Source organism: Puccinia triticina, chromosome 9A, assembly GCF_026914185.1.
Source record: "Puccinia triticina chromosome 9A, complete sequence".
Lineage (NCBI taxonomy): Eukaryota > Fungi > Basidiomycota > Pucciniomycetes > Pucciniales > Pucciniaceae > Puccinia > Puccinia triticina.
Genome location: NC_070566.1, coordinates 2,386,803 through 2,412,070, shown reverse-complemented (window position 1 = coordinate 2,412,070; position 25,268 = coordinate 2,386,803). Strand labels below are relative to the sequence as shown.

Below are 25,268 nucleotides of genomic sequence, written 5' to 3'. Positions count from 1 at the left end.
GTCACTCCGCCTACTCATCTCGTTTGCAGTAAATAATGGACTTGAGATTCACCAGTTGGACGTCAGGAGTGCATTCCTGACTTGCCCCCTCGAGGAGACGGTAACTCTTCTGCCACCTCAAGGATACGATTGCCCTCCCAACTCGGTTCTTCACCTCAATAAGGCCATTTATGGCCTTTGCCAAGCACCCTTGGTCTGGTATAAACGACTTACGGCCTATCTCAAAACTCTTGGCTTTCAGATCTCGACTTCTGATCCCTGCGTCTTCTGGAGACGCGAAGAGACCGGCCGACCAGCAACTTGGCTATTTGCACATGTCGATGATATCGTCATCATCAGCAAGCAACCCGAAATTTTCAGGCGAGAGATGGAGAAAGAGTTTGAGATCAAGTACCCAGGAGAAGCGGAATTCCTCCTAGGAATGAACATCGACCGCTTCAAAGACGGCCTTCAAATAAATCAGACTCAATACGTGGAGCAAAAACTCGCCGAATTTGGTCTAGCGGACGAACACCCAGCCTCCTGTCCTCTTAACCCTCAAGAACGCCTGTCTAAGGCGACGGGCCAGGAAATTGACGCCTTCAACAAACTTGGGGTCAACTACCGCGGCTTAGTAGGATCACTCAACTACCTGAGCATTCTCACGAGACCGGATATCTCCTTCGCAGTGAGTAAACTCTTGCAGTACTTGGACAACCCAGGAATCAGGCAGTACCAAGCTACCATTCAAGTTTTCCGGTATCTTTTGGGGACCCGGAATGTTGGGCTCACTTTCAAGCGCTCAAACAACTGCAAGCTAAAAGCTTACTCAGACGCCGACTGGGGCAATTGTCTGGACACCAGGCGGTCAACCACCGGTTTCGTCATCACCGTAGGCACCCATCTTATCAACTGGAAATCCAGTAAACAGCCAACCGTTTCTCTCTCAACCACCGAGGCGGAATACAAGGCGCTGTCTGACCTTGGGCGCGACCTGGCTTGGCTTGCGAGCCTCATCAAGGAAACCGGAATTCTAGACACGGTTGAGCCCATTGAGGTCGCAGTGGACAACAAGGGAACAATCGACCTCGCTAACAGTGAAACATCTCAAAATGGCTTCCGGACCAAGCACATGGATATTCAACTCCATTTTGTCCGGGAGCTCATTCTACTTCGCCTGATTCAACTCCAATACATCAAGACCAGCGCTAACGCGGCTGATTTTCTCACTAAAGCCCTTGGTCGCTTGGTCATTCGCCGCTCCCTCACTCAAATAGGTGTGCTCCAAATCTCCAATGTTACTTCAAATCTTGCGACTCGAAGCATGCGAGGCTGTAGGAATTCAGGATCAGGCCCAGAGCCAAACTCAGACCCAGACCCGCAGCAACCCCCGAGGAAGCTCGCAAGGTTAGACCCAGACCCAGCTGCAAAGAAAGGTAAGCCCCTTTCGCAGTCCAGACCTAACCCAGACGCAGAGCTAAAATGTATCGCCACAATTGCAGAAGCCAGACAATCAGCCGCAACGCCATCGGTAGAACTTAAAGCAGCAGCTCCAAAAAAATTTGTGAGTACGAGAGATCAGACAATGGAAGGCTTGTAACCAAGACTGACCTAGATGTGTTTAACCACAGGACTCTCGCAGAAAGACTAGGACTAAAGTCCCGAGACGAACTGCTCGCCAGAATCACGGAAGCCAACGCAACCTGTAAGCACCAAAGCCACGCAACTAGGCCAGACAAGGCCATGCGACAGATAAGCTAAGAGACCCGGTTGAACTGTAGCACAGGAAACCGCAGGCCCATTTAGGCAAGATAAAACAAAGCTACTACGATAGCCGTGCTTTATCTCGGTGAGCCGCAACAGACGAAGAAGAGAAAAGGAAACAAGACAGACACTGATGTAGATGTCGCTGCAGATTCTGACATTATCAATCCAAACCCTAGACCGACATATTTAGTCTCACTCGATCCCTCTTCTCTCTAAAACAACTTAGGCAGATCTCTGTCTGCTTTCAGGTATTGCGAGCTCACTTAATTAGAATGTTTTGTTGATTACAAATCATGTATTTAGCGCATCTGACAAGGAATTATATATTTCAGTTGCTCCTAACTTTTAATTTCGAGCTTAAAAAGACGCTTGAAAGTGCATGCCAAGTTTAAAATCTGTTTTATCATCTGTCACTCATTTTCTTTTGATCTTGACAAGATACTTGTAAGTTTGTGCCAAATGCAACCTCCTTCATCGGGTAAGCACCAGCAGCTACTTGTGAGACCAACAGGAGTACACCACTAGAGTGACCGAGAGAAATCTCAGCGCTCCAAGAGTGACAGCTCAAGTCCGTCGTCCCCCGGACCGGGGCATGAGGGTCCTGAGGTTGATGGGACCCCCTTTCAACGCACATTTTTTCTCCGACGTCCAAGTGCAAGGTTCACTGAAAAATAGTAAATGAGAACACTGTCCCATGAAAATTCTCCAAACAGTTTCCAAACTGTTCAGAGAATCTTGAACTGGAAACACTAAGGTAAGATTGGGCCCTGTTTTTGTGACAACAGGTCAGATATGGTTTCTGAAACTTTCAATAGAAAATGCAAAGAGATTGGCAAGTTAAAATTGGCTGTGAATTGAAGTTGTGCCAACACCTTGCACCAATCCAAGGCTCCTTTTGGCCAAAAAATGAGGAAGTGTCAAATTTTTTTACCAAAAAGCAGTATGCTGGCAATATGATGGTGGCTGTCCCAATCAAAGCCTGTTAATAATTGCAACAAGAAAACATAGTTGGGCTTATTACTGCACATGACTCTGGACCCTGTTTGTCTCAGTTATAGAGCTGTTACACTTCCAATGCCCCAAAACTTCTTTGAAAGAAAGTTTTTTGTTTTCTTCAAAAGGTTTGACTTGGCCAAAAAAATGGTGTAACTATTTGGTGTTAATCAATCCAAATAAGTGATGAATGAATTTTTTGGTCCAGAAATCACAAGGGAAGTTGGCATAATGTGGTCAGTTTGGACAGTGCTAGTGGCAGAACAATCATTCTGAGGTTTCAATCTTCATTGCTCTTTGCTTTTTGAGCCACTTGCTTTGGTGCTGTCCTGAATCTGCCTCTTAAGCCCTAGCAGCATTCAACCAACATTCTAGCAACAGAGATTATGCAGGCAGAAAGTGCCTGGTTGGGGGATGTTGCTGAACCTTTATGGATGCCCATTCCCCAAATTTTTTCAAAACCCAGTCTCAAATACTATAAATCACTTTGGGTATCAATTGTTTTGACTGCAAGAAAAAATTTCTCCCTGGACAGGGGCAAATTGTTCACCAAACAGTACATTACCCCATTGATGGTACTCAAAGTGGAAATTCATGCATGCATAAATGTGTAAGTGATATATTCAAAATCTTTTTTTGGCTAGGAAATTCAAAGATTGCAAAAGCAGATTGATGAGATCACCTGAAAAAAAAAACTATGAATTTGTGATTTACCCATTTATGCATTCATAAATTTCAGCTTTGAACCCCATAATTGTTGGGATGTTGACATGAGCTGTATGTAGTGTAGATTATATGTCATAAATCTTCAAGTTTATAACACACAACCCCAAGTTTCACCCCAGTGTGGTGGTTTATATGGGTGATTGGTGTAGAATGTCCACTCACCGCAGTGCAGGTGGAAATTCAGTGGGGCCACTGAGCAAATGCTCAGTCTACATACATATCCAAACAAATGATAAGCAGGCGTGCTTAGGCATTTCACATGTAGCACCATGAAAAAATTGATGTGAATATTAATAAGTGTCAGGTGAAATTTTAATTCAGTAAAATATGCCAAAATTCCAGCAGACTCCCCTTGAATAAAAATGACCCCTTTGTCATCATCAGGGGGTTCTGCCACTTTGACACACAGCTATATCAGAAAAGGTTGCTGCTTCCCCCATTTTTTTCATCTTTTTCGCCTTCCCCCCTCCCCAAAAATCTTTTCCACCCACCGAAGATCAACGGAGAACGGCCGGTCCCCCCGCCTGCTATACCAATCGGCTGCCGCCAAGCAGCGCCCAGCTTTACATGCCAAAAATTCTTGATCACATCACTGGATATTCTCTGGTCGGAACACTCGTCTACCAAGGGCTATTGGCGAAAACTTGACCAAAAGTTAGTTCAAGTCTTTCTTTTTCTCACTTCCTCTAACTGTTTGGCTTGCCACCTGACATTGCTAATATTACAATTTTTGGTTGCTTGCTAATGCTAGACTATTTTGGCAGACAGGTTCATACCCATCACTGAATCCAGGCTGGATTCAACATCACTCGTAATCCGTAGATGAATGCTGAATTGAAGCGGCCGAAGCTCTGATTGAACAGATCACAGACAAAAAGAATTCCGGACCCGACTCGGTGCTTTGTGTCATTTAAGATTTTGATGTACTCTGAATCAGTTACAACAGCAGATTGTACAACATCGATCCCGCCAAGGTTAAAAATGCCGGCTTCAAAAAGGCAGATGCCAGGCCCAGATTGCTCATTTCTCATCTGAAGAGTACAACCACCACCTGAAGAAACAATGTGGTCGTGCCAAGTGATCCTCTCAGCTTTATTATTAATATCGCTTCTTCATCTCTGTAGTCTGTTCTCTCATGATCTTAAGATGTTTATCTCTCTCGCGTTTTCGGGTTTTATGGCTGGTTTCACAGCACTTTTCATTGCAACTGCTATATTTTGGGTGCATGTCAGATTTCACTGACAAAACTGCCATGATGATGAATGCCTCCGTGATTAGTGCAACATGACTGCACAAGCCAATTGATCCAGAAGTTTGGATGGTCCATGTTAAAATTAAACCTTGGGGATTTGTTTGATGTGCAATGGAGGCATATCAGCCCAAGAAATCAGAAAACAAAAATCAATGCCGAGAGCCAAGAGCCAAGAAATCAGAAAATGAAACTTGAACTCATTGAACTGATTGTGAGTGACAGGATAAGCTATAATAATTCGTGTGAAAAGATCCTAGATCAGTTTACAATGTGGTAGCCCAATGCCCAGAAGAGGTTCTAGGTAGTTGTTTCCGTCCGCGGCCCCCTCATCTGGCCCATTCCCTCCTTCTTGCTGCTGCTTGAGTAAACACATGTTGGGGTTGGCCAAGACAGCAACTGTTTGAGCCCATGATTCCAATCATCTGATTGACATGTAACTGTTACTGACATGTCTGCTTAATGTGATGTTGAAGGCTGTCTTCATCTGCGGATTCCAAGTGGTTTTGAATATGGCTGTCTTTGTCAAATGCAGCCTTGATTCAGGGATTGGTATGAACCTGTCTGCCAAAATAGTCTAGCATTAGCAACCAAAAATCATCATAATAGCAAAATCCATTAAAGTGGCAAGCCAAACAGTTAGAGGAAGTGAGAAAAAGAAAGAGTCAAACTAACTTTCTGCCAAGTTTTCGCCAATAGCCCTTGGTAGAAGAGTGTTCCGAGCAGAGAATATCCAGCAATGTTATCAAGAATTGTTGGCGTATAAAGCTGAGCGCTGCTGGAGTGGGCGGCGGCCAATTGCATATAGCAGGCGGGGACCGGCCGTTCCCCGCTGATCTTTGGTTGGTGGAAAAGATTTTTGGGGAGGGGGGAAGGCGAAAAAGATGAAAAAAATGGGGGAAGCAGAAACCTTTTCTGATATAGCTGTAAGTGTATGGTTGGACTTAAGGCTGGAGTTAGCTTCACCTCACCTACCACCTACTCCCCTCAGTTTTTTTCATGGTGTAGACTGAGGAAACCTTGAAAGTACCACTTACAAAATTGTGTGGAAAGTTGGCAAACAGGAAAAGCTGCAGGAACGGGGACTTGGCACGGGTGTGAGGGAACCGGGGTTTGAGCCACATTCTGGATGTGCAGACTTAGCGGATTGGTTGGAGTAGGACTGTGGAATGACTTTTGGGCGGACTGAATAGTGTGTACCGGCACCAGGTGAACTGGGAAAGCAGAAGCCGATGGCATTAGGGTGGAAGCGCCAGGTAGAGACTGGGGTTGGAGGCTAGTCAGAGGGTGCAGTAGAATAGGCCTTAGAGAGGTACTAGGCTGGGAGGAAATCCATGTGGGGCTATGGTGAGTGCGTGCAACATTGGTTGGAAGTGGGGTTATGCGGGCTGAGGGAGTGGAGGAAAAGAACATTTGGGGTGGCTTTTCTCTCACTCATGATTGGATTATTCTGTCCTTCTACCTACTAAAGATTTTTAGAGATCATTGTTATTCTTACTCTAACTTTTGTGATTGCTACATTGCAGAGAGTTTTTCCCACCCAAAATTGTATTTGCTTACGGAGTTTTACTGTGTGGAAGCGGAGCGGTTACATAGACTAGGCAGATCATATCAGGTTCATTTTGGAATGCTGAAGAGATACATATGTTGCAGAAGCCCAGCATCAGTAACCATTCAAACCCAGACACTATGAAAAAAATGTGAGAAACTGCTGCCAGTTGACATGTGGCATGCTTGATTCAATACTCAATTAGAACCAGGTTCATGATAAACACCAGTGAGCAGCTGTGAGCTAAGAGGCCAATGATGGGAGGCCAATGGAGAAGAGAGAAAGAGAGAGGAGAGACTTATGCACCTGAGAAACACCAGTGAGCAGCTGTGAGCTAAGAGGCCAATGATGGGAGCAACAATGGGAAGTTATGTTATCCAGTTTGCCTAGGTGTGATTTAGTTATTCAGTCCTCTGGGGTGTGAAATCCAACATAAATTGAATTTGTGGGTGTCAAAAGAAAGGCTGAATTTTGATTAACAGTATGGTCCCACTATTTTTTGAATATACTCCTATTTTTGATGTTGAAATATCACTTTTGTGACCAAAAATCAGTTATCTGGGTAACTTAGACCAGATAACTGATATTTGGTCACAAAAGCATTATTTTAACATCAAAAAGTGAATTTCCTTGGAATAAATTGGGGTACATATTGTTAAACGACATTGTACCTTTCTCTTGACACCCACAGATTCAATTTATGTTGGATTTTACACCACATAGGACTGGATAACTGAATGACATCTAGGCAAGCTGGATAACGTAACTTACCATCATTGATGGGAGGCCGATGGAGATGAGAGAAAGAGAGAGGATAGAATTATGCACCTATTGAGGTGTGTGAGGATTGACAACAAATAGGATGAGTGTGACATTGCATGGTGAGCACAGGAAGAGAAAGAAACAGAGAGGGAAAAGAAAAGAGAAGAAACAAGTACCTGAGAAACACCAGTGAGCAGCTGTGAGCTAACAGGCCGATGATGGGAGGCCAATGGAGACAAGAGAAAGAGAGAGGAGAGACTTATGCACCTATTGAGGTGCGTGAGGATTGACAACAAATAGGATGAGTGAAGAAAGAGAGGAGGAGACAATACAACACTAATCTATAGCTAGATACATGAAACCTAATCTAATGATGATGACTAAGGTTTGTACCGGATCCGCTCACTCAGCCGCCTTGCCGCAGTCAATGGTCTAGCCCCTCTCTGGACTGTATCGCCACAGTTCATACAAATGAATCCCAGGCTGGAACAGCCTGGAATATTTTCAAGTTGCTCAAAATCTCTCTAGTGCACAGCTGTGCACTAGACAAGACTGAGCTGATCTGAGGCAATTGCTCAGCTGGGATCTGCATGGTCACTGAGGCAAATGCTCAGCTGGGATTCAAGCTGGTTTGCCAACCTGGGCTTGTCAGCCAGCATCAGGTCAACAAGACCCCCCCCCCCTCAGTGTTGACTAGGAATAGATCCTGGTCAACAACAGGAAACCATGTTGACCAGGAGCAATCCCTCCTGTTCAAAAACAAACCCACTCAATTACTGGCAAACACCGGTCATTAAGTGGATACATAACCCACTCAATGACTGGCACACACCGGTCATTGATTGGATACTCAAGCCAGTCAATGACCGGCACACGCCAGTCATCGAGTGGGTTTCAGCCCGCTCAATGACCAGCACACACCGTTCATCAAGTGGATACATAACCCACTCAATGATCGGCACACACTGGTCATCAAGTGGATACACAACCCACTTGATGACCAGCACACACCGGTCATTGAGTGGATACTTAACCCACTTGACTCAATGACCGGTGTGTGCCGGTCATTGAGCAGGCTGAAACCCACTTGATGACTGGCATGTGCCGGTGTGGAACTTCTCACAGTTGGGGAGAAAGAGCTTGGAGAGTTTAGAGTGCTTGAAGGGCTGCTCTCCGTTTACTCTGGGAGAAATAGCACAAAGAAAATAAATATTTGTGGCTTCTTCTTATCTTTCTAGGCGCTGCTACTACAAAAAACTTGTGTCAATCACTTGTAAGGCGCAGAGTAGGGATTTTTTGGTGAAGTTGAGGTCAAATTTGGGGGTTTTTAAATCTCAAGGGCACAATTTATAATGATCAATTTCAATTTTACAAGATGTGATGAAAGCTAAATAGTAACGTGGTACTATTTCTCTAATGCTGACATAAGGAAGAAAAAGGCCACAAAATGGGCTTCTTTTATAGTCAAAAGAACCAATATCAGACTAGCTTTTAATCTTAGAAGATTTACAACTATGTAATGAAATTGTAGTTACATATGAGCCTTGGCTTTCCTATATGTAAATGATCTTTAGTCTGGAGTACTTCTCAAAGATGTTAAATAATTCTTAGAAGTGAGTACTAGATTGAAGTGTAAAGAAAATTACTGTAAATATCTTTTTATACTACTTTTGTATATATAAGTGGCTATTTCAGAAGGATTACATATATTGAGTGTTTCTTATATTTATAGCCAGAAAATACCTTTTTCAAGTGCTTAAATTAATTAGAAAACTATGTAACATCTTTGTGAAAGTGATATAAGATATATTTACACATGTTTATGTTAAAAAAAAAGTTAAGTTGTGGCTATTTTGCACGCTGCGCGCGTTGATTGCGCTCACCACACCGGTCATCAAGTGGCTTGATTATCCACTCAATGACTGGTGTGTACCGGTCATTGAGTGGGTTATGTATCCACTTGATGACCGGTGTGTGCCGGTCATCAAGTGGGTTGTGTATCCACTCGATGACCGGACTGTGCCGGTCATCAAGTGGGTTGTGTATTCACTCAATGACCGGTGTGTGCCGGTCATCAAGCGGGCTGAGAACCGCTCCATGACAGGTGTGTTCCGGTCATCAAGAGGGTGGTGTACCCTCTTGATGACAAGGTTGTACCCAGTTGTCAACCGGGAGCAATTCCTCCTGGTTGACGTGTGTGTGGTGTTGTTGGCCGGGAGGGACTGCCCCTGGCCGTGTGCTGTATATTAGCGGGATTCAAAGTAGACCCGCGCATGCCAGTTGCAAGGCAAGGCAAGCTGGCATTCAACTCAAATGTTGAACGTCGACTTGCAGTCTCCCCGCAAAACTGGGTTATGCAAATGCGCGCGCGGGTCTACTTTGAAACCCCCTATTATCATTGACTGGGAGGGATCCCTCCTGGTCAACATGTGTATGATGTTGTTGGCCGGGAGGACAAGGGCGGCCTGCCTCATTGGACTAGGAGGGACTATTACATAGTCCCTTGTCCCAGCTGAGGAATTCACACTGATCAGGGCTGATAACTCATAAGCCACAATGATCTGGTGTGGCTCAGCACCAGGCCACACTGAGCTAGTCTGGAAGATGCTTGGAATGAACAGGGAAAAGCCCAGGTTCCCATCAAAGTAGTATCAATGTAATTGCATGTCAACTGACACTGATTTCTCAAGTCTTTTTCATAGTGCAGAGGTTATCTAGAAAAGAGGTGGAGCATCTCATCTTAGTAGGCAATGCACTTTTATTTTGACACTGGTCTCTACCAAATTTCCAGAACCCCTGGGGGTTGGGTGCTGTAAATTTGATAGTACAGCAATGTCAGCAAAGCTTGCGGCCAGCTTTTGGCCCACTGATTTCAGCCTCAAAGCCTGTATGGCTCCTGTACGTCAGGAATGCCATCAGAAGAAATAAACCAGTTTCTTTGTTTTCCACTTTGGGGCCTTGAGGGCCCCACCATTGGATTCCTGGAGTGATTTTACTTGGATCCGGCCCTTTGCCACCCCTGCCTCCCTCGCCCCTCGCCGGGCCCAGCACCCATGTCAAGCAAAACCAGCTGCTGGAACAGGTTTTGTCTGCCTGTACAGTGAAGCTGTACAGGCCTGTGGCTGAAATGCAAAAGTCATTTCAGCCACAAAGTTTGGCAAGCTTTTGGACCACTGATTTCAGCCTCAAAGCCTGTATGGCTCCTGTACGTCAGGAATGCCATCAGAAGAAAAAACTCAGTTTCTTTGTTTTCTACTTTGGGGCCTTGAGGGCCCCACCATTGGATTCCTGGAGTGACTTTACTCCGACCCGGCCCTTTGCCGTCCCTGCCTCCCTTGCCCCTCGCCCGGCCCGGCACCCATCTCAAGCGAAACCAGCTGCCCGAACGGGTTTTGTCTGCCTGTACAGTGAAGCTGTACAGGCCTGTGGCTGAAATGCAGAAGTCATTTCAGCCACAAAATTTGGCAAGCTTTTCTGACATTGCTGTATATAATGTATAACTTTCAAGCACCTCTCAAAACTTTGATAAATCTGATGAGTTTATGTTAAATGATATTCAAAAATCAATTTCGAACACCCTAATTGTGAACCCGCCAAATCAGTTGCAGCCATAACTGGCAGAAGAAGTGGGGCCAAGTGACATAGTCGGTTGGTTACCGATTGCCACCACAAGTTCTTCCTAAACAACGACTTATCTGGTGTGAGCTCACCTACCCACTCAGTTACCACAGATATCCCAGTCTCATAATGACTTGGGCGATGTACTGTTAGGCGCTGCGTGGCCAGCAATGGGCGAGGTGGCCAACATTGGGCACCCGGGGGACACTCACGCAATCACACCAAGCTTTCAGCAGCGGGGAAGACGCAAAGGTGAGGTGGGAGAGCAAAGCTCGCTGAGGACGAGTGGTCACCTAGAAATAACAGTTTTGCATGGCATAAGGTTAGATTGGATGGCTCCAACCCGCATCGATGTGACAAATGAATGTCAAAAGGAGCACCTGAGCGAGATGACAATGAATACTTTGCATCCTGGCGGCTGACCCGGTACAAAGCAAAGGGTGGTGGAACGATAGTCAAGCGCGAGAGGCCGATCACTTCTTCTTGGATACTGGACAAAGGAAAGGTTGAGGGGTGAGGTGAGCATGTGAATCCGAGCTGTGAGGTAGAAAAGATAAAGAGACGTACCACCGACGGTCTTTCCACGTCGTCCAGTGGTTTTGGTGTGTTGACCTCTGACCCTCAAACCCCAGTAATGTCTCAACCCACGGTGAGCTCGGATCTTTTTCAGTCGCTCCAAGTCTTCACGGAGCTTGCTGTCCAATCCGTTGGAAAGGACTTGGTAAGATTTACCGTCAACGATGTCCCGTTGTCTGTTGAGGAACCAGGCAGGGATTTTGAATTGGGCCGGGTTTTGGATGATCGTAACAATTCGTTCAAGCTCATCGGGGTTCAACTCTCCGGCACTGGGGACGTCAGCGAGGTGGTTAGTGTCGGGAAAAGTTCTATTGGGCTAGTTTCTTCAGCTGCTTGGGGAAACCTACCGCTTGTTCAAATCGACATCAGCCTTCTTGCAGGCAACGTTTGCCAATCGTCGACCGACACCACGAATTTGGGTAAGGGCAAACATGATTTTGATCTAGGTTTGGTGAGGAAGTGGGGTATGTAAAAAGCTGGCGTCGGATATGCGGTATGGGAAGGAACTGGGGAGCTTACTCGGCCATCAACGTTGGTGTTGAGGAGACGAAGAATGTGCTGGAATTGCTGGTGGGCTTCGGGTACGACGAGAGACTATCATCAAGCAAAAAAAAACAGACAAGCAACGCCAAGGGTCAACTCCAATTGCAAGCCGTGTCTCGAAGATGCAGGTCTGCTCGGGGGTTCGTGATCGGTGTGTCCTTGAGGTGAATGCAGTGCGTTGGTGGAGCTTACCATGATGGATGGGAAGGCTTGATCGAGTGTCGAGCTGGATGGCCGGCAGTCGTCCTTGAGCTTGGGTGATGTGGGTTGGGCAGCGCACGCGGGGCCGGGACTGGCCAGGCAGCCTCGAGCTGGGCGAACCGGCCGTAGCCCTAGTTAGGGCTGCGAGCTCGGCGGGGGGTCAAGTCTGGCGCCGCCGGCTGAGCAAGGGCTCTCATCGATTGAAACCTAACCTCCCCGCCGCCTTGAGCCTACCACCCACGGGGGCCGGCTGCCGGTTCCTGGGCAGCTGAATACTGCGAAGGGACTTGGGAAAGGAATCCATCCATCTTCCCCCTCACCAACCACCTGTAAGCCCGCGCCCTCCAGCTCTCCTGCCACGGGGCCTGCCGATACTGACAAGCCACACACCCCAGCCGGCCACCGCATCCGATGTCATCCAACTTGCGTTCTCAAAAGCGGCTCGCCGCCTCGGTCTTGGGCGTCGGGAAGAACAAGGTCTCTGCTCTGTCTCGATTGGCCTCCAGTCCCTCCATCCTGTTGATCGCAAGAGGACTTGAAACTGATCATCGACTTATCTCTCATCCTGCACTCCTGGCCGATTCCCTCTCAGATCCAATTCGACCCCACTCAACTCGCTGAGATCGGTAACGCCAACTCACGTCAGACGATCCGCAAGCTCTACAAGGATGGATTCATCCTCAAGCGTTCCATCACCATTCATTCCCGTGCACGCACACGTGCCATGCACGCTGCTAAGGCCAAGGGACGTCACACCGGTCCTGGTAAGAGAAAAGGTACCGCCGAAGCCCGTATGCCCACCAAGGTGCTCTGGATGCGACGACAACGTGTCCTACGTCGGTTGCTGAGGAAATACCGTGAGGCTGGTAAGATCGACAGACATCTGTGAGTCTGATGTCCCCTCAACGAGCTATTTGCGTACCCCTCGCTCGCCGCACTCACGCCTTGATCACAACAGGTACCATGCTTTGTACATGAAAGCCAAGGGTAACGTCTTCAAAAACAAGCGAGTCTTGATGGACTACATCCACAAGGTAATGTCCGACCGCACACTTGGTCAGGATGCTCCTGATACTGACTTTTCTTTATACTCTTTGAATCATACTCTAGGCCAAGGCCGAGAAGACAAGAGAGAAGGATTTGGCTGAGCAGATGGAAGCCCGACGAGTGAAGAACAAGGCTGCCCGTGAACGTAGAGCGATCCGAGTCGAGGAGAAGCGAGCAGCAATTGTAGCCGTAGAACACCAGTCTGAAGAAAAGCAATAGATTGATGGTTCACACAGATCCCGCTAATCATGATGGTCGTCACCTCACGAAAATCCAATTGTTCCCCCGTGCTCCCCAGACGGATCACCACTGGACTCCAATGGTGTTGCCCCTTTCACCCGTCCCTTCCTTTCGCCCCTTTATGTCCATGCAATCCTATTTGTTTTACTCTCTGAGCCTGGTGAAACAACCTTACACGTAGCGTAGTGGCGTCTCCCCCGCTGTACATGTAACATGTTGTGAGAACCAGGCGCAAACACTTGGTGGTAAGATTGACTAGCTGGATGTTACTTACCAACCTAGCTTATCTAAGCCTCTCGGAGGACAGTCTTTGAGCGACGACTGTGTATTGTCTTTTCCAAGAAGCTTGGACAGATTTTAAAAAAAATGTTTTCGAAAATCCTTTGCAAATCACATATCTTTCATATATACTCGGAGTTTTCATTTGACAGGTGTCAGATACAGCCCAAGGCTAAATTGAAACCCAGAGCTATCATCCTTGAGAAGATGGTCTTGGAGTAGACCTCAGGAAAAACTGAGCTCATATTTGGAACCAGAGCTGCTTGTTGCGACCCCTCCGACCATGGCGCATTCTGCCCGAACGGAGGGGCCAACCAAGCACCAGACCGTTACACAACCTGTAAAGGACAAGAGGGCTGTGGGATACTCCAGCCAAAAGTTAATCTCAGAATCAAAAATAAACCCATACACCAAAAAAAAAAAATTGGAAAAGGTCCAACCTTCTCGGAAAAGACAATACATAATTTGAAATTATTGGTGAATTTATTGAACTTGGGGTTTAAGTTACGTGCTCAATCACTTGTGGTGTTCTGTAATGACTAGAGTACTACACGTGCCTGAAACAGAACGTTTCAGAATATCACAGACAAGCTAACAATAACTAAGGCAAATTCTCACGAGACACTGATTGCATATATAAGGTTAAATGTTTGATTTATTTGAAAGTTTAAAGGCAATAAAGAAAACAAAATATTGTGATAGAGAAAAGAAAAGAAAAATACAATCTGATGCGCGCATGGTACCTTTTATAGACAGAACAGAGAAGGATAACGGTAGCGAATACAAAGATCAGATAGCAAAGGAAATCCGGGCCTGATCCTTTTTGATCCTAGGTAATAAGATTTTCCTCCTGAATTCATTATTGTACCAACGTCATATTCCTGTTTGGTATCAATCTTAACCTTATTAGTCTAATCATCTGTCAGCTATCCACGTATCTGTCTGATTACCTCCAAGGTAATACCTATGTAATATGACTAATTTCCATTTACGTACACTCAATTCTTACAAATATCCCCTACCTCTTACTTGTAAGTAGTAACGGGATAGGTGTTTTGAAAGCTTGATGAAAAGAAATAAGGGTATTGTGCAATGACTGAGGTATATCACGGAGATGTAACCATCAATTGTGAGCCGGAGTGGCATTTCTCCAACGGATAAGATATTCGTCCAAACCCTTTCTCCAAGACCTGTAATCCAAAACTTTGCCAAAAAAATTCCAATCAATTTTCAAGGGTGTTGCTAAATGATTGCCTGGTTGGAAAGTGTCATTAGCGCGTAGAGGGTGAGTCGCCGGGTCTTTGTATGGAGTCAAAAGGGAAACGTTGAACACTGGATGGAGTTTTGGATAATAAGCTGCAATGTCCAATTGAACTGCTTGTTCTCCGATCATCTTTACTACCGTAAATGGTCCCAAGTGCCTAAAATCTAATTTTGAATTAGGTTGTCGTGTTTGGATGAAACGCCTAGATAATAAGACTAGATCTCCTGGCTCATATATTGGAGACTCCCTTCTATGCCTGTTATAATATAACACCTGCTTTTCTTTGGCTTCTTGCAAAGCAGTTGACGCTTGATCTTGAATTACCTTATTAACCGGAGACCTACTAGAAGCCGTAGTGACCGTATTAAAACGGGGATGGTAACCATGAACAAAGAAAAATGGGGAAACACCCGAAGAAGTGGAGTGAAGATTGTTGATAGCAAATTCAGCCATGTCTAACCTTTTGGACCAATCAGTTTGATTATAATTAACAAAGTGTTGTAAATAATCCTCAAGGATTTGATTCATCCTTTCTGTTTGACCGTCCGTTTGAGGATGGTAAGCAGTGGAGGTGGCTGATTCAATCTTAAGAGATTTCATGAACGCTTGCCAAAACTCGCTGGTGAACGTTGTACCTCTATCCAAAAATATTTGGTCCGGTAAACCATGAAGTCAAAAAACTTCTCTACAAAATAATTTTGCTAACTCCTTCGCAGTCATTGCTTCTCGACAAGGGATAAAATGAGTGGCTTTACTGAGATGATCAATGACTACCAATATTGAATCAAATCCATTTGATATAGGAAGTTTGACCACAAAATCCATTCCTATCACGCTCCAAGGGCAAGACAGAATAGGGAAAGCCTGTAATGTCCCTAATGGCGCCTGTTGAGAGAATCTGACTCTTTGACAGGAATCACAGGTAGATACAAAGGTAATAACATCCTTTCGGATACTTGGCCAATCAAAAGTTTGAAGTAATAGCGAAAGGGTTCTTGCAATCCCCGGATGTCTGACGAGTGGGCTTTCATGATATGCCTTGATCACGGCTTGCTGAAGAGGGGGGGGAACAAATATACGGTGCCGGAACCAATATAAGGTGCCGTCAAAATAATAATCTTCCTTTTCTTCTGGGCTAATGGAAGAATAAGAATCTACCAAAGCTTCCCGAAATTTATTAGAAACAGGTTGAAAATAAATATCATGATCCGAAATTGCATGAGCCTGTATTTCCACCGTATTAATTTCAAATTTTGCTGCCAGAGAATTAGGAAAAGAAGATGGTTCTTGTTCATCAAAATCTGCCCGTCGACTTGGGGCATCAGCTGGGTTTGATGTTCCAGAGCAGTGGATCAATTTAAAATTGAAAGAATCTAAAAATCCTGCCCAAAGTGCCTGCTTTGGCGATAATGAAACAGCGGTAATGAAATATTTGAGGTTAGCACAGTGCATAGCACTTTGAATCGAATCGATTTGAGTATTTGTATTTGTATTCGATTCGATTCGAATAATGGCAGGTCATATTTTTGCTCGAATATTTGAAGAAAATCGAATATTTTCTCAAATTGCCACCCGGGGCCATTTGGGCCCCGGAGGAGCTTCAATGTGCCCTCTATAGGCCCCGGGGTCTAATACACAACCCGGAACCGGGGCTGCAGATATCATATATCCTCGGCATCATACCACCGCCACTTCACAGTGACAGAACACCGGGACCAGGACCGCAATCAACGATCGTTGACCAACATTGGTTCCTTCCCACTAGGGGAAGGTAAGTATAGAATTATTTCTAATATCTTCCAATCAATGAGAGTGACTGAAAAAAACCATCATGCTTTGTTTACAAATCACACCAGCAGAATCTGAAATCATGGTGAATGACAAAGATCCGATTCCTACCGCTAAGCCAAATGATAATCCAACTCCTGCTTCGCAATCCATTCCATCGTCATCACCAGAAGTCCAACTCAAGAGACGCAAATCAATCGGCGTAAACCAATCAGAGACAGCGATCACATTTTTTGGTCCTTGCGATTCAAGTGGAAAACGTACCTGCTTGATTGAGGATTGTGGTGATGTGCTCATTTCAAACAAGACGACAAAGACAAATTTTGTGAACCACGTGGCTTGTAAGCACCCCGGTGTCCAACTCAAGAGACGCAAATTGATCGGCGTAAACCAATCAGAGACAGCGATCACATTTTTTGGTCCTTGCGATTCAAGTGGAAAACGTACCTGCTTGATTGAGGATTGTGGTGATGTGCTCATTTCAAACAAGACGACGAAGACAAATTTTTTGAACCACATGGCTTGTAAGCACCCCGGTGAATGGAAACTTGCCCTTAAAGCTTCCAAAAATGCCGAAAACGGCATTGAAACTCCCCTCAGCTCTGGCAGCCCGGCCGCTTCTCAGTCCATGCCAACGATAAAAGCTAAAGGACCTCTCCAAAAGATTATGCTCAAGTGTCGACAGTCGAATTTTGACTCTAATCTTATCAATTGGATCATCAAAGACCAGCTACCTTACGCCAAAGTCAAATGTCCTCAATTCATCAAGATGATTCACGGACTTGACCCAGGTATTGCAATACTTGGCAAACATACGGTCTCTCGGAGAATCAAGGCGCTTTACGCAAATAGCAAGCCGATAGTATTTAGCTTTTTGAAAAATGAATCCGAGCGCTTCTCTTTCACGACCGACATCTGGTCCTTGGCTACCAGAACCTCTTATATATCCCTTACTTGTCATTTCATCTCAAAGGATTGGAAGCCTACTTCAGCAACAATCGGCTTCAAACCCTTCCGAGAAAAGCACACTGGCACCAACATCCATGACAAATTACTCCAGATCTTCAAAGAATTTTTTTGCAATCAGGAACTTGATGGCTCGACTGCAAAAAAAAGGAAAGTGATTGAACTTGATGAGACATCTGATGAAAAAGCTACCTCATCTGAATCCAATACCAATGACCACAAAACACGATCTAGTGACAAGGATGAAGCTGTGTCCACCGTTGCAGCAGATCTCTCGTACCTCGGAAAGCAAATTGTATCGATCACTTTGGACAATGCTTCAAACAACGACAAATTCATCCAGACTGCGCTTGACTCAAAACTCCTGATGTCTCCAGAAGCTCACATCCGATGCTTTGCACATATTCTAAACCTAGCCGCAAATGAAGTCCTCGGAGTTGTTGAGGCATCATTAACAAAACTTCGGGCAGTTGTTTTACATATCCGACAGTCCGATCAAGTCTATAGCACATTCCAGGGCCTGTGCAAGGATAACGATGTTAAAGCTTCAAAGCCAATCATCAACAACACCACCCGCTGGAATTCAACCTTCAACATGCTCGATCTAGACCTTGTTCAAAGACCTGCAATCGACGACCTCATTTCCTCATACCAGAAAACTAATTGAGGTAATCAAAAGGGAAAAAAGTCAAAATCTAAATCAAAGAAGAAGGCAAAAACCCAAGCTGGAAAATCCCAAGTTATTGATGCTGTGCGTGCGGTTAATGATAAGAAAACTCGTGAGATTGTCAGTGTTCTTCTTGGACTTCTTGGGTATTTTTTGGGTCAGATGCTAATATAATATGTCTCCTATGTAACAGGAAGCGATCCAAGACGATGATTGGAACCTTTATGAGTGGATTCATGCCTTCTTGGAGAAGTTCCAGCAGGCATCTATAATTGACACCCAAGGCGAATTCTATGCAACGCTAACGATTGTCATACCGTGGTACAAGGCGCTGATGGACCACTGCAATGAAACCATCAAGAAGTTCACCAAATCCCGCCGGCCTTTGAGATCAGTCAAGATTGAAGCAGCTCAATCTGCTATTGACAAGCTTGAAGGCTACTACATGGTCCACTCCCAACACTCTATACTTGCGGTCGTTTTGGATCCGCGCTTCAAGCTTGCTCTCTTCGAACACCCAACCTCCAAAGCCGAAAACAACAACGATGATACAGATGGCGAGACTCAGATCCAGTTCAAAGATGATGCGATGAAGGTTTTACAAGCAGCTTTTGAAGATTACTCGGCGAAGGTTTTGGTCAAGCATAAACAAAAACGGATGCAGCTTCCGTATCGGTTTCCGAGAAGACAAAGGAAAAACTCCAATTCCACCCATTACAGAAATACAAGAAGCTATCAAAGACGTCTCAGAACAACAAAATATCAACCTACCTGCAGATGCCTGAACCACCGCTTGAGAAAGACATCATTGACTGGTGGAAGGAAAATCAATGTGTACTTCCAACGCTCTCGATGATTGCGAAGGACTACCTTGCGATTCCAGCCAGTTCAGCACCAAGCAAACGTGTTTTCTCTCAATCAGGTAATCTTGTTAGTCTAAAAAGAGTTTGTCTCTCAGGTGACTCAGTTGAGTCTAATATGTGTATGAGATCTTGGCTCCGAGGCAATCTAGTTGATAAGTCATATAATGCCATTAAAATTGACAAGTAATTCCCATTTTGTTATGTTTTTTTCACCTTTTTATCTCAGAAGAATACATAAAATACACGCTATACATACAATACACGCTAAATTGAATATAATACACGCCAAATTGAAATAAAATATGTCTTCAATAAAATAAATGACTATCTGAAGTGAAAATTATATTATTGATCTACAGAAATAAATCAAGACACCTCAAATGTCTTTTTTTGATGTTTTCGGTCATTTTTGGAATTTTTGCTTCGAATATCTCCGAATATCCGAATATTCGACGAATCGGTATTCGACGGACCCAAAAAACACGTCAAATACCACCGTGCTATACACTGGGTTAGCATGATTGGAAAACACCAAAACTGGTTTCGACGTGCCGGCGAGCCATGCTCTCCATTCCTCAAACGCTGAAACAACTGCTAACAATCCCAGATCATATATAGACCACTTTTGTTCTTGTTCTGTTAGCTTTCGCAAAAAGAAACTGACTGGATGTAGCTTTCCTAAATGGTCTGGTTGACTAAGAACTCCCGCAATTGCAAACCCTGAACTGTCCACGTGCACAATCCTATCTGCTGAAAAGGAAAAGTGAGAAAGTAATGGTGCTGTAGAAAATGCTGACAATAAGGCCTTGAAAGCTGCTGCTGGTGCTGGCTGCCTCATTGAATCCGCTCGGAAGACAGACTCCTTAGTCAACTGGGTAAGCGAACCTGCTATATCTGAAAAACGTGGAATAAATCTTTGATAAAAGTTGCAGAAACCCAGAAAACATCGTAAACCTCAAAGGGTTTCCGGTACGGGCCACTTTAAAATTGTATCTAACTTCTTTGGTTCCATACGAAGACCTTCAGAAGTAACGATGAATCCTAAGAATTGTACCTCTGATTGGAAAAACTGGCATTTCTTGAGCGAAGCTTTAAGAGAATATTCACGAAGTTTGGACAATATGAGCTTCAGATGAATCAAATGTTCTTCCTCTGTTTTGGAGAAAACTAGAGGCTAAGGTGGCTGCACCGCTGTAGGGTTTGAATCCACTCTCAATTGTACCCCTAGTCTGTGTTTTTCTTGAAGTGTTATTTTTTAGAGCATCTCCAATGGAGCCGCTGTTGCGCGGTCTGAGTCCGACTTTGGCGGACTGAAGGTTCCAGCGGAGCTGCTCATCAAAGCTGCCCTCAGCTGCTTCCTTTGGCAGCTTGGGCCTGTACTGGCAGTGTGGGATCCACCCCAGCCTGAATCAACAGTCCGTAATACAGACTGCTGTGACACATTAGTGACAGCTTGGGACATCCGCTTGCAGGCTGCTAAAGGCAAGCCAATCCACCTGGACCGTTGGAGATGCTCTTAAGGGCTTACTTTGCGCACTGCAAATAGTTGTTTGTGCACTCTGCAGTGCACGCAGTTTTCAAACACTTCACACACCGCGGGTGAAGGAAGCAACTTAAGAAGTTCCAAAATATTCAAATTAATATTTATCACAATTCACTAAATTTTTTGGGCCCTGTTTGGCTGCTGCGTTATACGTGATAAACGTGTGTATTTATACGCGCAACCCCGTGGGTTCCAAAATTTTGGTGGAGACGGGGGGCAAACTTTGGGTTGTAGGAGCTCTTGCGGGGCGGCGCCGACGGCTGCACACATCAGTGGGACGGTGGAGTTCCAGTATCTGGATTTCAAGGGTTTATCGGACATGGAGTGCGACTTGCTGAGGATGAGTTTGATTGCCTTGCCCCAAACCGGGTGGTTGACTTCGGCGGTGGCCGATTGGACGACTTGAGCAAGCAAGGGGCCAAGGGTTTTGGCCATGGCGGTCTTGACTGATGAGCCTCTGGAAGACTCAAAGAGGGTGGAAAAGGTTGCAATGAAGTCGGCGGTGTCCTTGAATGCCTCGAGTGGGTAGACCTTCAGCTTGAGAAACTGGACGCCTCGGACCAGGTATCCCAATCTGGCTTCGCCGTCCTTCTGGTCGCAAAGATGGGCGACCCAGTTCATTGCGTCCATTTCGGCAGCAAAACAGTTGCTGACGCTCGTGAATCTGTGGGGTATGGCAGGCATGGTGAATAAGACTTTTTGTGAATGAGTGAGATGGCTGCTTACCTGATGTTGGACAAGGCTCCAAGGAGATAGGCGAACATGTTCATGTTGGCCTGTTTGTTGGGCGTCCTGGCGGTAACGTGCCTGTATACAAAAAACCGTTGCCGGTGAGGAATGTGAGACAGGGCAGATGGACAAGCAACGACTCAACCTACGGATCGGCATTCTTGATTGAGTTGAAGATGATCTCTTCCAGACGGGTGCCAAGGTCTTCTCCTAGTGCTTCCCGGGTGACCACTTGGACGACGGAGATCAAGGCGCGACATAGGATGTAGACCAGCGCCAGCTGCCAGGAGAGAAGGATTAGATCTGAGGGCGACAGATATGATCAGCCAGCTTACGTGTTTGCGCTCGGAGAGGACAGCCGTGACCCGGCGAAGATTGAGGGAGTTGCCGCTGGTGACCCTGGGTTGCTTTTCCAGGCAGATGTGAGACTGAGCAGCAGCAGCAGGAGTGGAAGAATCCATAAACAGCATTGCTAATACATCTGCTACAACAAAGTAAGTAAAATAAATATGACAGAAATTCGAGTTTACAGCGCGTGAATCAAAACATTCAAGCGCACATTGTTATTGCAGAAGGTTTGGGAGGAGAGGTTTGCTGTAGGTAGGAATAAGAAAAATAGGAAGAATATAATGAATAAGTCATTATTTAAAAGTACATAATGGATGAGTCCTTATTTAAAAGTACATAATGGATGAGTCCTTATTTAAAAAGCGCAATAGATCGGCGAAGCTCACGTGGTGGGGTTTAAGATCAACTCGGCTGCTTTTTCTGCAATTGCGTAAATTGTAAGCGCTGGGTGAGCTCCAATCTGAATTGGAATAACACTGTCATTTCGAGATACAAAATAAAGTTAGAATGACATTTCAAACGCAGAACGTGAGCAGTGATTTCACATTGACTGGCATCTACAACTCTCAAATTTTCTGTACCGTAAACTTTGAGTTGAGGGTCAACAACACCTGCACGGTCCTCAGGCATCAAGGCGCAAGTATCCAGAGGGTGATCTGTAGGCTTGTGAGAAAAAAAGAACTTAGTACCAGCAACAGGTTGGACATGTTATGGGCCCGCAGAGACTCACATTCAGTTCTAACGCAGTTTTTAACGCTCACAAGCCATTCGGCGTCAGATTGCACGGACGGGCCAGGAAATTGCTTGTTCAGGATAATGTTTTTGTACTGCGGCTGCTCCATAATCTTCCTGGCTTGTTTGGCTGCTTGCACCATTAACCATGCATCAAATAGGTGGGACAGGAAAGCTTACGGTACCAAATTGGAATCAGTTTGATGATCAACCATGCGCCATAATCTGAAGAGCTGAGATTTACTCCCCTGGATCAATCAGAGGTGTTAGCAAGGGATCCTGGCCATTGATATGCGATGACCCACGTGATAGAGGGTGTTGGAGGGTGGTAGCAATGGTTAAGCTAACCAAGCAAAAGACAAATGATCAGTTGCGAACAACATATGATGGTAGGGAGGGAACTGAGGCTGACTAAGAGGTGTCTGGATCCAGGGCGTTGTCCGACTCCTGAACTTGATAATTAGTTTGTTCAAGTCAGTGGATGGAGGCTTCAAATTGTCAAAGCAGTGACAAATCTATGTACTCACAAAGAAAGCACAAGGCACGTTGGATGGCATAGTCGTTGCTCGATTCGGCCTGACAAGACTTCCAGCACATGACGAAGTTGACGACCTGTGCGGGGTTTTTCTTGGAGACTTGGGCAAGAGAGACGAATGTGGCTTCGAAGGCCGGGTCGACGGCGTGGCCGAGACAGTAGGGTATGTACAGATCATCCGGTCACGGTCAAAGCTTTTACACAGCGGGCCCACGACAAACAATTGGGGTTGCACCCGGATAGTCGACGCGACCCTCTGACAGGACGTAGTCAGTGCCGCGCAGGTCAAACGTACATCAGCGCCGTGGCGGTGGCGTTGTCCGGTTGTCAAGGATATGTAGCAGGGCAGAGTTGAGGGGGAGGCTTGAAGCAAGACTGCTGGTGGATTTTGTATAAAAAGGGGTGCCCTTGTGTCCGGATAATCCCCAGGGCGTCCTCTGCCTAACTTAACACAAGTCCCCCCTGGTGGGAGCGCTGTGGCTGGCGGCGAAGCCGCCCCTCCCGCAGGGAGGGACTTGTGCATTATCCCAAATTTTACGCCGGAGCAGAAAGTTCATTTGGCTGAGAGGTTTTTAAAATTTTTATAGCTCCTCCCCCAGCCTCTCCACCAATATGCCCTATCTGTACCCTATGCTACTTTTCTTTCTCTACATTTTGGTCTACTCAGATTTTTTCTATCTCAATCTGTTGACCTTTTCAAAAGATCAAAAATGCACAAGTCTTCCAAATGAGGCTCCACTTGTTTGGGACTCCAGGAGTTGTTTTTCTGGCTACAAGATAGATAAGTGGCTCAAATTGATTGCAAGAACAGAACCTACAGCTCTGTGTATTCAGTTTTTCTATATTGGTTGGGATTTTTAGTGTAGCAGATCCTTTCTGCTCCTGCTTAAATCAAGACATAACTCATAAGCCTCTCCTGCGGAGAGCCCTCCGGGCGGGGTCCCCCGGACCCTCCGTTCAAGAGGCTTAGTTAAGCTAGGTCCTCTGCTGCTGTACTTCCAGCGTGCGGTTCGTCCTCAACCCCCTCCGCTGTTGCACTTGCACAGTTTGAGGGGCTGAAGAGTGGGCCCCCCTGGGTTCTGCAGCCTTCGCTGCGGGATAGGGGCCTTCAACGCCCTTCCTTTTTGACCCGTGCACTTGACACGGGCTGGAGGTTGGCCCAGATGCAACAGCCATTGCTGTTCACAACACCTTTGGTGTTGTTTGGGGGCATTTGAGTTTTCATTTTTTTCCAGTTCTGTTGTATCTAGATTAAACATTGTATTTTTTTTCTTGTGTTTTATGATAAGGGGAAACCCTTGATGTTTTTTTTTCTGTTTTTATGTATTTACAGGGGGAACCCTTGATTTTTTTTTTCACAGTTGTGGAAAAACTGTGTCTTTAATAAACTTGGATAAGAATGTCATCAATGTAGACAAAACAGCACACATCAATATATTCACGAAGTACGTGCTGTATAAATCTCTGGAAGGTTGCTGGAGCGTTGGCTAGCCCAAAGGGCATGACAAGGTACTCGAACAATCCCCAAGGGGTTCGAAATGCTGTAAGATATTCTTGTCCCGGAGTTACCCGGAGTAGGTTAAATGCTGATTTCAAATCCACTTTTGATAGATATTTGCATCCCGCCAAATTATTCAAAAGAAGGGATAGAACAGGGATAGGATAACTGTCTCTTACGGTTATGGCATTCAAACCTCAATAATCTACACATGGTCTGTCATCCTTTCCTTCTGTTTTAACAAAAAAGATGGGGGCTGCTGCTGGTGAAGATGATAAGCAAATAAAACCTTTGCTAAGGTTGTCATCAATATACTCTCTCAATTGTGTTCTTTCTTTCTCACTTAAATTTTACAAACCACCGAAAGGTGGGACACATCCCTCCTTGATCTGGATTTTGAGATCAAATTGCGGCTGAACAGGTGGTAACGATTGCAGACTAGCAACTGTAAACACATCAGAAAAAGAGCAGAGAGAAATAGGGAGAGACATGATTTCATCTTGATTAAGGAGTAAGTTATTAGTGATAGATGAAACGTTGACAGGAGGTGTGGATAGGTTCAAAGAAGGTGGGATACAGTTACTAGTAGAGGAAAAGAAGAGTTGTCCATGTGGTCCGCCAACCCAAGCTAAATTCGCCTTGAGCCAAGGAAGGCCTAATATGACATCAACTGAAGAGAGAGAAATAACATTCAAAGAAACATTAGAGAAATGTGGTTGCTTCTGAAAATCCAATCCAACTAAACGGCCGCGCCAGCATTGGGTGACATCTCCTGATGAAGCTGGGGATCCATCAAAACTTCTGCA

The 25,268-nt window shown here is 45.4% G+C and overlaps 3 protein-coding genes across 3 annotated transcripts; 1 reads left to right on the top strand and 2 right to left on the bottom strand.

Annotated features, from left to right (window-relative positions):
- Positions 1-11,116: 11,116 nt before the first annotated feature.
- On the bottom strand, positions 11,117-11,957 carry PtA15_9A255 (uncharacterized protein; the record flags this gene model as incomplete). The annotated part of the gene is made up of 5 exons (XM_053172445.1): positions 11,117-11,133; positions 11,211-11,488; positions 11,567-11,661; positions 11,739-11,813; positions 11,955-11,957. 5 exons carry the CDS (start codon positions 11,955-11,957, stop codon positions 11,117-11,119), a joined length of 468 nt encoding a protein of 155 aa, XP_053023685.1.
- Positions 11,958-12,374: 417 nt separating this feature from the next.
- On the top strand, positions 12,375-13,229 carry PtA15_9A254 (uncharacterized protein; the record flags this gene model as incomplete). The annotated part of the gene is made up of 4 exons (XM_053172444.1): positions 12,375-12,440; positions 12,556-12,848; positions 12,922-12,997; positions 13,074-13,229. The coding sequence occupies 4 exons, from the start codon at positions 12,375-12,377 to the stop codon at positions 13,227-13,229; spliced, it is 591 nt and encodes a 196-aa protein (XP_053023684.1).
- A 308-nt stretch (positions 13,230-13,537) lies between these two features.
- PtA15_9A253 (uncharacterized protein) lies at positions 13,538-21,819 on the bottom strand (the record flags this gene model as incomplete). Its single annotated transcript, XM_053172443.1, has 5 exons — positions 13,538-13,571; positions 20,889-21,284; positions 21,347-21,427; positions 21,499-21,629; positions 21,685-21,819. 5 exons carry the CDS (start codon positions 21,817-21,819, stop codon positions 13,538-13,540), a joined length of 777 nt encoding a protein of 258 aa, XP_053023683.1.
- Between the last annotated feature and the right edge of the window lie 3,449 nt (positions 21,820-25,268).